Source organism: Sturnus vulgaris, chromosome 23 (assembly GCF_052056855.1).
Source record: "Sturnus vulgaris isolate bStuVul1 chromosome 23, bStuVul1.hap1, whole genome shotgun sequence".
NCBI lineage: Eukaryota > Metazoa > Chordata > Aves > Passeriformes > Sturnidae > Sturnus > Sturnus vulgaris.
Window position 1 is genome coordinate 4,000,642 of NC_142265.1, and position 16,273 is coordinate 4,016,914.

Sequence of the window (16,273 nt, forward strand, 5' to 3'; positions counted from 1 at the left end):
TCCACTATTCCGAGGGGCATCAACCCAGAGCCAGGAACCTGGAGAAGTTCCAGGGTGGTTCCTGGTGTGTGCACCGGATGGATTTCACTCCGAGTTCTCCCAGCAGGAGCTCACATTTCACTCTGAAACCCAAACCCGCAGGTTTTTGGCTCTTTTTCAGCTCTTCAAGGGGTGCCTGGTGTAGGATGGTCCTGGGGATCCTGAACACCAGGAGCACGTGGAGCTGGATGCTGGCAAAGCTTGGCAAGAACTCACCTTGAACATCACTAATTTATGCACTTTTATCCCTAAAATCCCACGCTTTGGAAGGATTTGAGGATTTTCTGATGATAACCTGAAATCAGCACCAGGCCACCTCCCCCTAAACCCCTTTTGATGAGCAGATCTTGGAAACTGTGTTTTTGGGCTTTTCCCTCTTTTCCTCAGATCTGAGCTGGATTTGGAGGTGCAGCAATATGAAACTACTAATAAAAATCAAATAAAACAAGAAATGAAACATATAAAGATAAAAATATCTTCAGCTATCATCCTCCAAAATGATATTTAGGAAGATTTCTCCCCCTTGCCATTCCCCAGTGAGGGGGATTTGTGCATTGAGATGTTTTGCAGCCTCCTGGATCTCTGTGAGAGGGGGTGAGTGAATTCAAGCCATGAGGGATGGCACCCCCTGACCTCGGGGCTCAGCAACCACAAGGGTGAAATACCCTTAAATTAGACCCCAAATATTCCATATTTTTTTCGCTGATTCCTAAGGAGCACAGTTCCCACTAATTAACGCAGGAGCGAACGCCGGGACCTGAAAACAATCTTGAAAACAACCTTGAAAACAACCATCAAATAAACAGAGCTCCGAGATCTCCCTGTAAATCTGAATATCTGCTATTCCTTACAGAGCAGTGCTTACTGTGGCCGGGGGGGTTCAGGGAGAGGAGGAAGCTGTATGGGCGGCACCTGGCCATGGCTGAGGGCAGGGTCCCCTCGCTGGCACCTGGTCATTTCCAAAGGTCCCCCGGTTGTGGCACAGGGCTGCGTTTGCACCACCCCAGGGCCAGGTTCTGTTGTTGGCAACCAATCCCCCAAGGCTGAGGTCAACATTCCCTGGTGGCCACCCCGTGATGTTTGGGGGCCACGTTCCACGGCCGTGGGAGAGGAGCGGGGGTGACACTGGGGGTCCCAGCTCTGAGCTGGGGAATCACCAATAAAACAGCTCCAGATGTTGAAGGATGAGAGATTTGATGTCTTTTCCCTGTTGGCAAGGCAGGACAAAACCAAAAGGCAGCAATAAGACCCCGTGGAGTGGTGAAATGCTGCCTCACATGAGCCATTTCTAGCCCAAAGAACATTTTGGATCCGTTTCAATTCCCTGGAACCACAGTGAGTGTCCCTCCCTCCACCTCCAGCATTCAGAATTTAATTTTTACCCCTAAAAAACCCACTTTACAGGGTGACAAGAGTTTGGAGATTAAATTATCGGGAGAGTTAAAACTCTTTTTGAGGTGGGAAATGGAGGAAAAATGTTTTTAATTTCATGGTGTGAGACAAGGTGATGAAAAAATGGGCATTTTAATGATTTTGCTTCATAAGATCTGGATGAAATTGGTTTTTTTTACAAAAATGTGGATTCTCCTGGACCTCTGCAGAGGACTTTATATTTCTGAAACACTTTAATGCTCATGTTGTTCTATGAGGAGTGTCAGGAAGCTGAAAACCTGTGAGCTGAGAGATACTTGGGGGTATAAAATAACTTGAAAAAAAAGAAATAAAAGTCAAATGAAGCCCTTCCAACTGACTTCCATGGCCAAACCACCTTCACAATATGATTTCTACTCTGTCCAAGGGGGATATTTTGGAGTATCTGGTTGTGAGATGGGGAAACAATGGCATTCAGCAAAGGGGTCATGTGAGAATGATGCCAAAATTCTGGATTTGTTGCCACAACTGCTCTTCCATGGCATTTCACACCTTGTGAAAATAAAACCTGGTCACTGGAGCACTTGGGAAATGCACTGGGATCCACAGGGAAAGATCCTTGGAGAAACCATCTTAATGCAGCTTGTTAATTAGCACCATTAAATCCATATGCATACATATAAAGCATTGCAGTGTTGTTTAATTAATTAATTGCGATAAATATTCAGAAATTTTGAGCCTGCTGGGGTGTTTTGAACAAATCCTGCCTCGATTCTTGTCCCCAGATTTATTTGTAGTCTTTGATGCCGTTGATTCAAAGGATTTGGGCCCTTCTCAACAAATCTGAGGTGACTCCCACAGGAAGGGAAAGGCAGGGGAAAAAAAACAAAACAAGGAGGGAGAAAAGGGAATGGGAGGAGCAAAAGGGAAATGAGAGGAAGGGAGGGGAGAGAAGGAGGGAAAAGGCAAGGGGGGAAAATGGAAGGGGAAGAAAAGCAAAGGGGGGGTCAGTGTAGATGTTGATATTGATGATATTTCTTTTTACTCGTTGCTTTTGTTCTGTTTTGCTCTTTTGGGAATGATGTTGAAGAACTGTGGAGATACTTGTGCAGTTTTACCTTGTTCATGTAGAAGTTGTTGACAAATTACAAAAAAGGAAAAGAAAAAGAAAAAAGGAAATAAACCCTTCTTTTGCCTCCTTGTTTCACTCCAGCACTGCTGGGTTCTGCTGAGCCTCTGCCCTGGAGCAGGGGATGCTCCCCAGCCCAGCCCTGCTTGTACACCCAGCTCCAGGACATGGGAGCTCTCACCTTTCCCAGCCCCCTGAGCACCTCCAGGGACAGAGATCTCCTGTGGTCACTGTGCCAAAAAGAGAGAGAAAGGACAGCAACACACACGGGGCTCTGTGGGGAAAAAAGGCCAATTTATTGTACAGACAGCCCGGATTTAAAGTGTGTCAGTGCAGCCAGGACAGGACAGGAGCTCATTGGACAATTGGGAAAAACATCCTTGGGACAGCACCTCAGGATGTGTCCCACGGGAAAGACACCAGGGGTTAATGTTGGTGATGAATTCCACTCTGTTTGTCACCGTGTTGTCACCCTGGGAGACTCCTCCCTAACTGAAGCTGCAGTCAGCTTGTCAGCCTGGGAATGGAGCTGAGAGTCAGGAGAAATCCAGGCCTGGAAAGAATTTCCAAGCTGTGATTCCCCAGCTCTGTGAATGTGTGTGTCCACAATCTCCCTCCCCAGCTCAGTGCTTTTCTGACTCTCCTCCCCAGCCTTGGCCTCCCTGTCTGCTCTCAGACCCCTGGGCACGGGGCAGGTCCCTCCCTGGGCTCTGTTAAAGCCCTTGGGATGGTGGGGGTGGACATGGGGATTGTTTATGGCAGCCTATGGCTGTCAGCTTTGGGGTGAAATAAAGGCAGAGCCCATCCTTTAACGGAGAGCTCTGCCGGCCCCCTTCAGCTTTGCCCTCCTCTCTGTGGGCAGAAGTGGGATGGAGACATGGGAAGGAGAAGAAAGGCTGGGGAAGAAAAAGGAACAATGAAAATGCCTTTTGCTCATCATCCCAAAGCCACTGCCATCTGCTCCTGGACAGGTCATCCCCTCCTTGTCCTCACCCAGCTTTGGGCAGCTGGAACTGCAGCCCTTCCTCTTCTGCTGCCAGAGCTCACACTCAGCACAAGGCACCAGCACTACTGAGAGGTTAAGAAACCCAGCACAAATTCTCTGCTGCTGATTTCAATGACTCTTTTTGAAGCATTTCTTTGCAGTCAATCATGCCTCAGATTTTACAGAATTGAGACCACACTGAGGTGATGCCCATGGGGATTTCCTTGTGAACCAAGTGTCACAGACTGCTCCAGGGACAGAAGTTATTTGTGGTGTCACAGAAACAGACAGGGAAGAGCCAGTGGCACTGGGAGGGACAGATGAGCATGGTCTGGTTTGGGATCAGAGGCTGAGATCACACAGACAGCTCTGCTCTGTGCACACACCAGAGCTCAGGCCTCACCCCTGAATGGCTCCTGCCTTTTCACAGCAGCTGAAATTGAGAAATGAAATGGCTCCTAGAGAGCCAACATCTCTCCAGTCACCATTATTTCATCTCAATTAGGTCCCAGTGTGTTATGGTGGGGGTGAGAGTGCTCATCCTTCCTCCTCTCTGATGGTGTGGGCTTTGTCTTTTTTTTTTAACCTGGAAATGCATCTCCAGATAATTTTAGTAAGGATTTAATATAAAAGTGGATCTTTATTGAAGGCCTTCAAGAGCAGTTATGGACAGATGTCCACAAAAGCCAACCCCCACAGGGGTGAGAACATTTTTAAAGGTTTTAGGAAATTAGCATAATTGATAAAAAGCACCAATGAGGAGGATGAGTGGTGATCAATTCCCCCCAGGTCAAGCTCTTTCTCTGGGGTCCCCCCTCAGCACTGGCTGTACTTTGTCCATGAATGAATCTCCAGAATTCTCAGCCTTGGTAGCCTGGAAGAACCAAGACAGCACAGGGGCCTTGTACCCCTGGGGCTTGGAGCTCTGGAATTTTTGTCTTTCTGCCTAGGGAAAGGCCATGGAGAATATTGGGAAGATGAGCCACTAATACAATAGGTTACAGAGCTCCAAATATGTGTGTGAGGAATACAGAGAACATAGAAAAGAAAAAAAGGCAAAAGCTAAAATGGCATCATGGGTGTCCTGTGCTACACTGGGAAGCAGAGCAGCCCCCCCAGCCCAGCTCTGTGGCTCCCCAGCAGCTTTTTGGGCAAGCTGGTCCCAGCTGGGACCCTGGAGACACAGAGCTGCAGGTTTGAATGTTCTGCAGCACAGCTGTGTCATGGTTTAGTGTCCTCCAGTTCAGCATTTCTGCTCAAACCACATGCTGCTTCCCCTCACAGAAGGCAAAGACCATGGGCTGAGAAAAGAACAATTTACTGGGAACAGCAATGAGATGAGAAAACCAACACTGTTAATGGCAAAAGGTATGAGAAAAGCAGGATTCTCATGGAAAGCCTGTCACAATAATCAATACCAGCTACCCCAGACCTTCACCTGTGCTGGGCAAAGCTTTGTTTCCTGGGGCTGGAGAGGAACCAGTAGTTCCACTTTTTTTTTTTTCCAGGTTCCAAAGGGTCATTTGAAGTATCTCACCATTTTTAGGGTCCACAGTGTAATTTCTGTGGTCCTTGTTTGGTCACACACCCTCATCTCTAAGTTACAAGCCCTGCCCTTAAGGTCCCAAGGCTCATCGGAAGCTCCCACAGTGCAATTCTGAGAGCCCCAAGGGTTATTTGGAAGGTCCAAAGTTTCATTTGCAGAGTCCAAAGTCTCAGGTTTGAGCCCAGACTCTTTTTTTCGCTCCCAAAGCCCATCTAGGGACCAAACCCTCCTCTTTAGGATTCAGTCTGCAATTTGGCAGGCTCAACACCTTTTAAGCCTCTAAAGATTTATTTTTGTTACCAAAGCATCTTTTGAGAGTCCAAAACTTAAATTCCGGGTTCAGACCCTCCTTTTCCCTTTCAAAGATCCATTTTTAGAATGGTTTAATGCTTGGTCAATACTTGGTTTGAGACCCAAATCCTCTTTTGGAGAGCCCAGAGCCATCTTTTACTGCTTGAAGCTTCCATTGCAGTGCCCAAAGCCCTCTTAGTCAGGACCAAAGATTTATTTCTTGGGGCAGAGAGGAACCAGAACTGAGCACAGGGGGCAGCAGGAGCTGAGAGCAGCCAGACTGACCCAGGTGGTTCTGGTTGAAAATGCCTTTTGGTTTTTCTCTGCCTCTATGCTCAGGACTTTGAAAAAGAAAACGAGTGAGCACAAACATGGATTCAAACAAGGAGGCTTTGGGTCTTAAAAATGGAACTGTTGGTCCTAAAAAAAGGCTATGGACCTTACAAATTAGTCTTTTGGCCTTCAAAATGGAACTTCATACCCCAGAAATCAGTTGTTGCACCTGCAAAAGGAGGCTTCAGACATGAAGAACACGAGGCTTTGAGCTCTCAGTGAGGAGCTTGCACCCTAAGGGAAGGTTTGGAGCCCAATGTGCTCTCCTGAGTGCTGCATTCCAAAGCATTCTAATGCTAAAAAAGCCATCCACGATCATTTTAGGGAGCTCCAGGGTGGAAGAGCACCTGGGTGGGTCTCACCTGGGTGAGACTGGGTGGCCTCACTCCCACCTGGGTGGGAGCCTGGGGGCAGCTGAAATCTGCCCTGTGCCACCACTGGAGGTGTCTCCTTGGTAGTGGCAGTTTGGGGTCAGAGAAAATTCCTTGGGAATGAACCATTAAAAACCCAAAGGGCACAGTGCAATACCTGTGAAGAACAGGACAGAAACCCCCAGTGCCAGCCAGAGCTGTGCCCAGGCTCCACCACAGCCCTGAGCAGCCCTGGCCCATGAGCAGCCCTCCAGCATCAGCACCTGGGAGCTCCAGAGACTTCCAGCTGGGAGAGGAGCCAGGATGAGGTGGCCACAGGGCCAACAATGTGTGCTGCCCTGTGTCACAGAAGTGGCAGAGATGTGGAACCTGTGCCTGGTGATTGTGAGCTCACCTGTGCAAGGCCTGGCCTTTTCCCAAGTGTTGTCTTTGGCAGCAGCCACAGGCACCAACAAAACGCTTCTGACAGCTGAAGGTGCTTTTTGGGTAACATTTGGGGTTTTAAAAATCATTTTATTGAGCTACAAATATTTCCTTTCCCAACATTGGATCTTTCTGCAGGAGGTGCTGATATCCTTTGTCATCCAAAGGTTTTTGCTCTGTACCTGAGAGGAGCAATGGCTACAACAGGGAGTGACTTCTTGGAGTAACATTTTCACCAGCTGGCTTGGACTTTGTGAATGACCACGGACCACGGACATGGCCACTGCTCCATCCCTAAATGCTGATGTGCTGACAGCCTGGAGTGAATTCTGGGGCATTCCCTGAGAGCAGCAGACCCAGGTGTTGCTTCTTTTCATCACATTACAATCAGGAAAATGAAGATCTGATAATCTGAGGCTCTAGAGGGAAAGGAAGGCAGCCTGAGGCCCAGAAATCAGTGTGGATTTGTTGGATTTTGGCAGACTAAGCAGGGGAACAGCCTGTTTCCCAGAAGTGTTTCCCTGTCAGTAGATGTCAACAGGGTGTTGGGCTTCCCCTGATGTTTCTGCTTTGGGAGTTAGAGCTGTTGTCCTTGGTGTCATATAGTGAACTCAGCATTTAAATATTCATTAAATTAAATCAAATAGCATTAAATACAGAATCACAGGGTCAATTAGGTTGGAAAAGACCTCTAAGGTCATCGAGTCCAACCTCTGACCAAACACCACCATGTCAACCAGACCAGGGCACGAAGCACCACGTCCAGGCTTTTCTTAAATACCTCAGGGCTGGTGGCTCCATCACCTCCCTGGGCAGCTCATCCCAATATCTAATCACTCTTTCTGTGAAGAAATTCCTCCTGATGTCCATGCTGAGCCTCCCCTGGGAGAGCTCCAGAGTCTGTATCCTCTTATCCAGTGGTTATTGCCTGGGAGAAGAGCCCACCCCCACCTGGCCACAACCTCCTTTCAGGTAGTCACAGAAAGTGATAAAGTCAGCTCTGAGCCTCCTTCAGGACAAACTATCCCAGTTCCTTTAGCTGCTGCTCATAGGATTTACCCTCCAGACCCTCCCCAGCTCCATTGCCCTTCTCTGGACATGCCCCAGCCCCTCAGTGTCTCCTGAACTGGACACAGCCCTGAAGGTGTGACCTCCCCAGAGCCAAGGACAGAGGGACAGTCACTTCCTTGGTGCTGTTGGCCACACCATTCCTGATACAGCCCTCTGCAGAGCCTTGCTGCCCTCCAGCAGACTGACACACCCAATTTGCTGTGGTCTGTGAATTTACTGAGGGTGCACTCCACCAACTCATCCAAATCATCAGTGAAGATATTAAACAGGATATTAAACAGATATTAAACAGGAACTGGGCCCAGCACTAATCCCTGGGGGCACTCCTGGTGACCAGCTGGATGCAGAACCATTCACCACCACGCTCTGGGCCCTGCCTGGCCGTTACCCAGGGAAAAGTGTGCCTGTCCCACATTGTCCCCCACTGTCCCCCATTGTCCCTCATTGTCCCCTGCTGCCCCTGACCCCAACTCCCTGTCTCCCCCACCTATTGTCTCATCTCTTTCTAAATGTTTGCCTGCAGTCATAGGCAAGGAAATGACTCCACCACGGAAGATTCATTTTCCCCCAGAGAAGATTTACATGGACTGGAGGCAAAAGCGGAGACCTGGAGCAGGGCTTTACAACCTGGGCAGTACCTGCTACCTGAATGTCATCCTGCAGTGCCTGACATACACAGCTCCTCTGGCTAATTACCTGCTCTCTCGTCAGCACAGCCGCTTCTGTGAGTTCTTTTAGGAATATCTCCTTTTAAATCTCTTAGGCACGTCCCAAAGATTCCCAGAACTGCAGGTGGGTTGAGGAGAACAGCAGCCATTCTTTGTTAGCCCCAGGAGTTTATGTTCCTCAAACACTCAAACTAAAAGCCACTTGTCCTATCAAGGTGCATTCAGGCACCTCTTCTTAGCCCTGGGTCTCTGTCCCTTCGAGTTGAGCCCTCTTGGTTTATTGCACAGAAAACTTGTGCCAGTTTAGCCTCCCCATGAAGAACATTTCCTATGCACTAAAATGTCCTGGGCTTGTCAGCACCTGGCACCTCAGGAGGAGTAGAGAGTCTTTAACACTTCAAGACCTCCATTATGTTTTCCACCTGGGGATTGTTTTGGTGACCTGAGGAGTTTCTTTCCCCCCTTGCCCAGGTCGCCGGCAAGGTTTCTGCATGATGTGCATCATGGAAGCTCACGTTCGGAAAGTCCTGTACTCCTCAGCCACTGCCATCCGCCCCAGGGCTGTCATCAGGGACCTCAAATGTAGGCAACTCCATGTGCTTCAACAGGTTTTCTTTCCTTCTTTGAGGGGAGAGCTGCTAACTCCTTTCTTAGTCATAGGAGAATTTAAGCCTGACATCCCAGGAGATGCCTACGAGTTCTTACGCTGCACTGTCAATGCCATGCAGAGAGCTTGTCTGAGTGGAAGCAGCGAGTAAGCACAAGAAAATCCCCATTGAAAATTCCCTTTTCACTGTTCCTGAATCTGTGGGACTCCTTGAAGTGCTCCTATCAAGGAACACTTACACCCAGGGCTTTCAGTGCTAAACTCTTGGAGGAGGTAACTCTCTGCTTTGCCATTTATTCCCAGCTCAGACGTCTCTTCCCGAGAAACTACCATCATCCATCAAATATTTGGGGGCTTTCTGAGATCCAGAGGTATGCTTCCACAACTACTGCCCTTCTTGGCATTTTCTGTGCCCTTAAAGTGCCTGTGACATGCAGCTGGTCCTGTGATGACTGGCCTAGGAGGAGCCACGAGCATAAACTGACACCATCAATTCACTTCCCTCAGCATTTTGATTTTCCTTCCAGTCACATGCCTGAGCTGCAAAACAGTTTCTGATTTCTTCAGAGCCTTCCGGGATGTTCTTCTGAAAATCAAGGTAAGAGATTTGCAACTGTGCCTCAAGAGGTCCCAAGGCCCTTGTAGCTTTCCAGAACTGAAGGATTTGTCTTAAAAACCTCTTTTGTGAGCACAAGGGATCTTGGTGGTGGAATGGACAGTGTCCTTCTGCAAGGGCTGTGGCACTGGTGTGTCCGTGGTGCTGGGTTTAAACAGCATTGTCCCCTCTGCACCTTTGATGTACTCTCCTTCCTCTTCCCTGTGCCCTCTCTCAACACCCATCTGGCCCCCAGGCTGATGGGCTGGATCACTTTTCACTGCTGATGCCCCTGCATGCCATCAGCAGCTGAACTGAGCAGTGGCACTGAGAGGGAGCTCTGGATGGCCCCAGGATCCCCTGGAACACAGGGAAATGTTCAATATCACACCCTCTTTCTGTCTCCTTACAAACACTGCCTGTGGGGTCCTGCTGGGTCTCCTCAGTGTCAGCTCCTGGGAAATGTTTGGGTGAGGGCTCTTCCCACAGCTCAGCAGCTCCTTTCTCACTCCTCCAGGGAGCTTCATCCCTCACCACAGCTCTGGAGGACTTTGTGGCACCCAAGCAGACAGATGGGAGAAAGTGCTTCAAATGTAGGAAGTAAGACGATTTCTTACAACATATTAACAGCAGGATCTGTGTGAAATCAAGCAGTTTCTCAGGTTTAATGCACAATAATTGAAGGCAGCTTTTTTTATTATGGTCTCACAGCCTGGAATAGCCTTAAAATTAGTGCCAGGGTGTGAGAAAGGAAAGACTGCTGGCACTCTTGAGGTAAGGTTGGCTTCATGTCAGCACTCAGCTCTGTGCTTGGGCTCCAGGTGCAAGAAGAAGGTTGCTGTGTCCAAGGTGGTCACAATCCATCAGGCTCCCAGGATCCTCACGGTGTGTCTGGGAAGGGCTGATGATCGGACCAGGAGGAAGCTCAGCCAGGTGTGTGTGCAGCCAGAGGGTTGGGGAATCCTCTCCTCTTTTGGGGCAGAAATTCCCCAAGGCTCTGTCACAAGCTGCTCATGTTGGGCTTTTCGTGTTCCCTCCCAGGGACAGGAGACTCCCATGGGGAGACCAGCCCTGGCAGAGAACAGTTTCCCCCCACCCAAACCGTGACACTTTGAAGGTTATTTCATGTGGCAGCCCAGGATCATTTCTGAGCTATTTGGTTTCTCCTTAGGTTGTGGAGTATCCTGAGTGCTTGGATCTTGGGCCCTACATGTCTGAGCCCGATGGAGAGCCCCTCCTCTACTCCTTGTATGCTGTGGTGGTGCACACTGGTCACACCTGCCTTGAAGGACACTTCTTGTGCTACACAAAGGTGAAGAGCAGCTTCCCTCCTGACAGGGAGCCATGTGTGCTGGGAAGTCACACCATCCTGGCCGTGTTGCTGGCAGCCAAGGCTTTGGGGCTGGATTGGGCTTGTTTTGGAGTGTCTTAGTTTGGCAGACACGGATCCTTCCTTTGCAGGCGAGTGATGGGCAGTGGTACAAGATGAATGATGTGGCTGTGGACAGCTGTGGCATCCACACGGTTCTGGGGCAGCAAGCCTATCTGCTGTTCTATGCCAGGTAATACCAGGGCGACTTGTTCAGGATTTGTTTCCTTTTCCTGGCTTTGCTGTTTGTCTTCTCATCCTCCTGAGTGTTTGTGCCATAGGAGACAATTCCTCCCTGCATCCTTCAGTGCTGTCGGTTCTGAACTATCCCACACCAGTTCTTCTCTTCCTTGCTGGGCTTTAGGCTGCTGTCCTGTGTAAGCTGCTCCTTGTCTGCTCTTTGAAGCTGGCTAATGCAGAGAAGGGGACTTAAAGGAGCCTCCAGGAAAGATGGGGTGGGGCTCTTTATCAGAGAGTCCTGACAGGACAAGGGTAACCATTTCAAAGTGAAAGAGGGAAGATTTAGATTGGATACAAGGAAGAAATTCTTCCCTGTGAGTGCAGTGAGACTCTGGCTTAGGTTGCCCAGAGCAGCTGTGGCTGCCCCTGGATCCCTGGAAGTGTCCAAGGCCAGGTTGGACAGGGCTTGGGGCCACCTGAGATATTGAGATGTGTCCCTGCACATGGCAGGGGGGTTGGAATGAGATGAGCTTTAAGGTCCCTTCCAAGCCAGCCCATTCTGTGATTCTGTGAAATGGAGGCTGTAGGGGCTCTAAAGACAAGGCCTTCCTATGACAGGGACAGACCTGGTAAGAAGACCCCGTGTGTCTGAATTTCCCATTGGTGACCTTGGTTCTCTGTCATAGGAACCACTTCAAAAAAATGACTGAATTCCAGATAAGTCTGCAAGAAATGCCCTAAACAGACATCCCTCGTTTTTTGTTTTTTTTTTTTTTTTTTTCCCTTCAGGCGCTCCAATTCACAAAGGGAAGAAACATCTTCTTCATCATTCCATTCCTCCAGTGAGGAGGAGCCCAGCAGCCAGGCAGGTCCTGCACAGGGTCTGCCTGGTAGGATTAGGGTGACAAAGAGCCGGAGGAACAGTGTCAGGGAGAGGGAGAGAGAGAGGGAGAGGGACAGGAGCAGATCCCCACGGTGGGGCAATGAACGCCACAGATATTTCATGAGCACCACCAACTACAACAGCTCAGCAGGGAGGAGGAGGAGGAGAATGAGTCCTCCAGATCATGACAACACTCACAGGGATGCCACAGCTCCAGGGCCCTCCAACAGGAGCTTCCAGCCTGCTCCAGCACACAGGGCTGCTTGGGAACAGCCCCTGCCAAGAGAGCAGAGCAGAGCAGAGCAGAGCAAACCCTCCCAGCAGGGCTGCAATCTCTGCAGACAGCTCGTGAAGCTCAGGGACTACCACCACTCAGAAAGCAAAAGGAAGAAACTCTCATTGGGAGCCTACAAACAGAAGAGCCAAACCCATAATTAAAACCCCTTCTCGGCCTTTCATGAATATTTTACAGGATGTTCCCTTCCTTTGGGTTTTGGGGCAGTTGGTGGAAACACACAGTGAGGGATGTTGGTGTGGTGGGATTGTGAAAACTCTGCGCTTGCATGTGCCCACCTGGAATTTTCCTTTTTCTAAATATGAAGTTCAATTCACTCCAAGGAAATTGGGCTTCATGAGCCAGCAGTGGCCAGGAGAGCTGGGCCAGGGCTGCTGCTCAGCAGCACCAACTCTAGTGTGGAGCCAGGAACAAGGAATGTCTCCCAGGAATCAGCACTGGGACATCTCCTGTTTAACATTTCCCTTAACTGATGGTCTGGGAGCTGGGGCAGAGGGCACCCTCAGCAAAGCTGGCAGATAACACCAAAATGCTGGTGCTGAGGCCAGGTGCTGCCTGCACCTTTATGTTTGTGCTCTCACTCAATCCAGCTCCATAATTTCAATCTGGAAACAAAAGAGGAGAAAACACTTGCTGGGTTTCACATTGACTTTGAAGGATAGTAACAAGATCATGCAAACCAAAGCTATGAGCTTCCCTTTCCAACTCAATGTCCTGTCACGTTCTTTCAATCTTGCAGAGCTGCTGAAACCAAACTAACTGTATCAAATGTAAATATTGGTCACAAAAGGTTCCAGCTCAGCAAGCAGTTGTTGTCTGCACATTTAATTTGCATCCTGGGAAAAGCAACCTTCTGGAGTTTGGCACTTTCGTGCTCAGCTGCAGGTCCCATCACATTCTTCCACTCTTGCAGAGCCCAGCTTCAAAACTTAGTATGTCCAGCCACACCAGAGATCCTAGAACAAAAAGTAAGTGCTGGCCTTCACTTTCCCCTTGGAGCTTCTAAAGTGCAGCACACACAGCTCTGTGTGCTCAGCTCAATGGACCCTCAGGCACTTTCACAGAGTCCAGTTCCAAACCTAAGAACATTCAGCAGCTGAAAACGATCAGCACAGAAAAGGTTCTGGAAGAAAGAGGCAGTGCTGGAATTCACTTTTCTTTTGCAGCCTACAAACTCAGGGATGAGACTTGGCCTTCCTTCCCAGGGATGTGCAGCATCACGTTCTGTCAGTCTGCAGGAGCCAGGACCCACAAGGGAGCCCTGACATTGCACTCACAGTTCCTGCACCAACAGTGCCAGGATATAAAAGCTCTTGGCTTTCACCTGACCGAGGTCAGCTCTCACAAAACCACCACACAATGGCGCTGTGCACTTGCAAAAGAAGCCAATGGTCCTTGCCTATCTCTAATCCACCAAAGGGCAGATCCCAGCTGAAAATGTCACTGCTCTCAGATAACTCTGGCAGGACAAAAAGATTTCACCCACCTTCCCCTTCCAAGTACAAAATCTCATTTGCATCACACGGCAACACGAAACCTTTCCTGTTAATAACCATTGTCTCTATCATAGAGTTCAGCTACAAACTCAAAAACATCCAGCAAAAGCAGAGCTCACCCAAGTTCCAGCTGAGAAAATCTTGCTGGCTTTAACCTGAACTGCACCACACACCCTGGTATCTGCACTTTCCCTCTCAGCTCTAGGCACCATCGAAATCCTTCTGCCTCACTGTGCTGGTTTGAAAGCAAAACCAGTGAGAGACTCCAAGTCAGAAATACCATTTAATAGGAAAAAAGAAAAAAAAATAAAAATAAAAATAAAAATAAAATACATTCAATAGTACAAAAGAAAACCACTGCCAGTGTCAGAATCCAACCTGACACCCCCCTGGTTAAGGTGGTGGTGGCAGTCCAGATGGAGTGTTCTGGTTGAAGCAGTGATCCTGTAGAAAGGTCTGGTGGCTCTTGTCCTCTGGGATCCAGTGGGAAAAGGCTGCTCTGCTGTTCCAAATCTCCCCTTTGATCTGGGTAGGAAATGCTCGGCTCCTGCCCTGGCTGGAGCATCTCCCAATGGGATGATGGAATTTGATCAGCCCTGCCCCGGGACTGCACGGCCATGAACAGGAGAGATCTCCTGGAGGGAGGATGGGCTGTGGGCAAGATAAAGAACACTGCCCCAGCTGGGTTAACAGATGTCCATTAACAGAGGAGATCTCCACAGAGATCAGGATCACTGCCCCAGCTGGGTTAACAGAGGGGGACAGAATTCACACTTTTGGGCACATCTTTGCCTTGTAACCCAGGACAGTCACCGAGTCAGGAGCCAGACTGAACAGCACCAGGGACTGCTCACATGCCAAAGGTACCAGGATGAAATTCTCACCAGCTTGGCTTTTGCATTCCCCCTGTAATGGTTCAACAGCTCTAACAGACAGAACTGTGTACTAGAAAAAGCAATTAAATTCACCAAGACCACCCCATGTGTGGATCCATGACTGGTTTCTTTGCTAAAGACCCCATCTCAAAAGAAGCTGCATCCTCTCCCCCAAAACAGCAAGCATGCAGGGACTGATCCCCTCTAAAGGTGCCAGAGCACTGTTACTGGGTGTTACCTGCCCTGGGCCCTGTACCAGCTGCACACCAAGGCTGAGCTGCTCACCTTGCTGAAAAGGCAAGGGGGAAGGTTTGGGATTAGGAGGTTATGTAGGGCAAGGTGAGGGTTATATTTAGAGTTATGGTGTTAAGGTTACAGTTCAATTTAGGGTTAGGAGTTTGGGTTAATTTGGATTAAAGTTTGAGGTAGGGTTTTGTAAGGCTTAGGTTAAGGTTTGGGTTTAGTATTATAGTTTAGATTTTGGTTTTGGCTGTAGGGATGATGTTAGTGTTAGGGCTGGTGGCTGTTGGTGCTGCTTAGAGTAGGGTTTATATTTGGGGCTAATTGTTAGTTCTAGGACTAGGGCTCGTGGCCTTTAGAAGTACCTGGTGTTAGAGTCAGCATTTAGGGGTTTTGGTTAAGGTTAACATTTAGGGCTAGGTTACCTTCAGGGTTAGAGTTTGGTTATAGTTAGCATTAGAATTCGTGCTGGGGTTGTCCTAATGTTTAGGGTTAGCATTAGTTTTAGGGATAGGGTTATGGTTATGTTTAAGATTAAATGTTAAGTTTGGAGTTTGTTTTAACCCCGATATCCTGGAGTGCCCTGCACAGAGCAGAACAAGGCACAGTAGCAAGTCACACATTTGGCTGAAGTTTCATCTCACATCACACCCAGAACATGTCAGAATATTCTCTGTATTCAGCATCAGGCCAGGCAGTGACCAGTGCAACACCAAATACCCAGAGATGTTTCTAACCTGTTTATTATCTCTTCTTTCTTAGACTTCAAGAGGTTCCAGATTCTTCCCAAAGCTTCCCATGAGATCCTCTTTCTGCTCACAGGCATAGGTATTGCTGAGAAGGATTGTTCAGTGGACACATTTTGAACAGGATCCATCCAGAAGAGGTTATTTCCTGAATGGAAATGAAACTCCTTTATATAGGCTGGATTAGGGAGTCAGTGGCCAAACTGTTCCCTTCAGACCTTATTTTCTTTGGACTTTAAGCATACCCCACATGAGACATCTGGCACAGAGTTTACAGGATTCAGTTTGCTTTGGCACTGGCCAAATTTTGGAGCTCACAGTGTTTAAAAAGGATTTTGTGAATTGAAGATCTCACTCTCTTCTGTAATGCTTCAAATTAAGGTTTCCACATATGCATTTAATAGAGATTCATTAAGACCCTTTTTGTACGTTAAATAAACACCACTCAGTGAAATAGAACTCCCTCACTGAGGATTAACAAACACAGTTCACTCAGGGCCCTGCAGCAGTTAAACCTCAAATACAACTTCAGTGTCACTATCAGTCTTTTAATTAAGATAATAGTTGCCCTACTAATGCTAATTAGAAGACTAATGCCTTCCCACTCCTGTGGCACTGGTCACCCTAAGGCACAGAGCACCAATTCCCTCCCCACCTCCAGGAGGGACCTGGTCAGTTCATGGGACAGTCAGAGTTGTCACCAGGTAAGCTCCCAGACAGGTGTTGGACAAGCGTGATGTGGATTTCAGGAGACTGAAGG

General features: G+C 48.6%; 1 protein-coding gene and 1 long non-coding RNA gene across 3 annotated transcripts in view; one reads left to right on the forward strand and one right to left on the reverse strand.

The window, feature by feature from the left end:
- The window catches only part of LOC148221340 (uncharacterized), a 53,182-nt gene that overhangs the window by 31,051 nt on the left and 5,858 nt on the right, over positions 1-16,273 (reverse strand). Inside the window, exons 3-4 of one of the 2 annotated variants that reach the window (XR_015808182.1) lie at positions 15,505-15,661; positions 14,110-14,303 (exon numbers count right to left, since the gene is read on the reverse strand). This is a non-coding gene — a long non-coding RNA (uncharacterized LOC148221340). Of the gene's footprint in view, positions 1-14,109; positions 14,304-15,504; positions 15,662-16,273 lie in introns of those variants that run through there. The other variant, XR_015808183.1, reaches the window with a different exon arrangement.
- Positions 10,640-12,299, forward strand: LOC148221342 (uncharacterized). The gene is made up of 3 exons (XM_088177765.1): positions 10,640-10,741; positions 10,891-10,991; positions 11,768-12,299. Exons 1-3 carry the CDS (start codon positions 10,640-10,642, stop codon positions 12,297-12,299), a joined length of 735 nt encoding a protein of 244 aa, XP_088033891.1.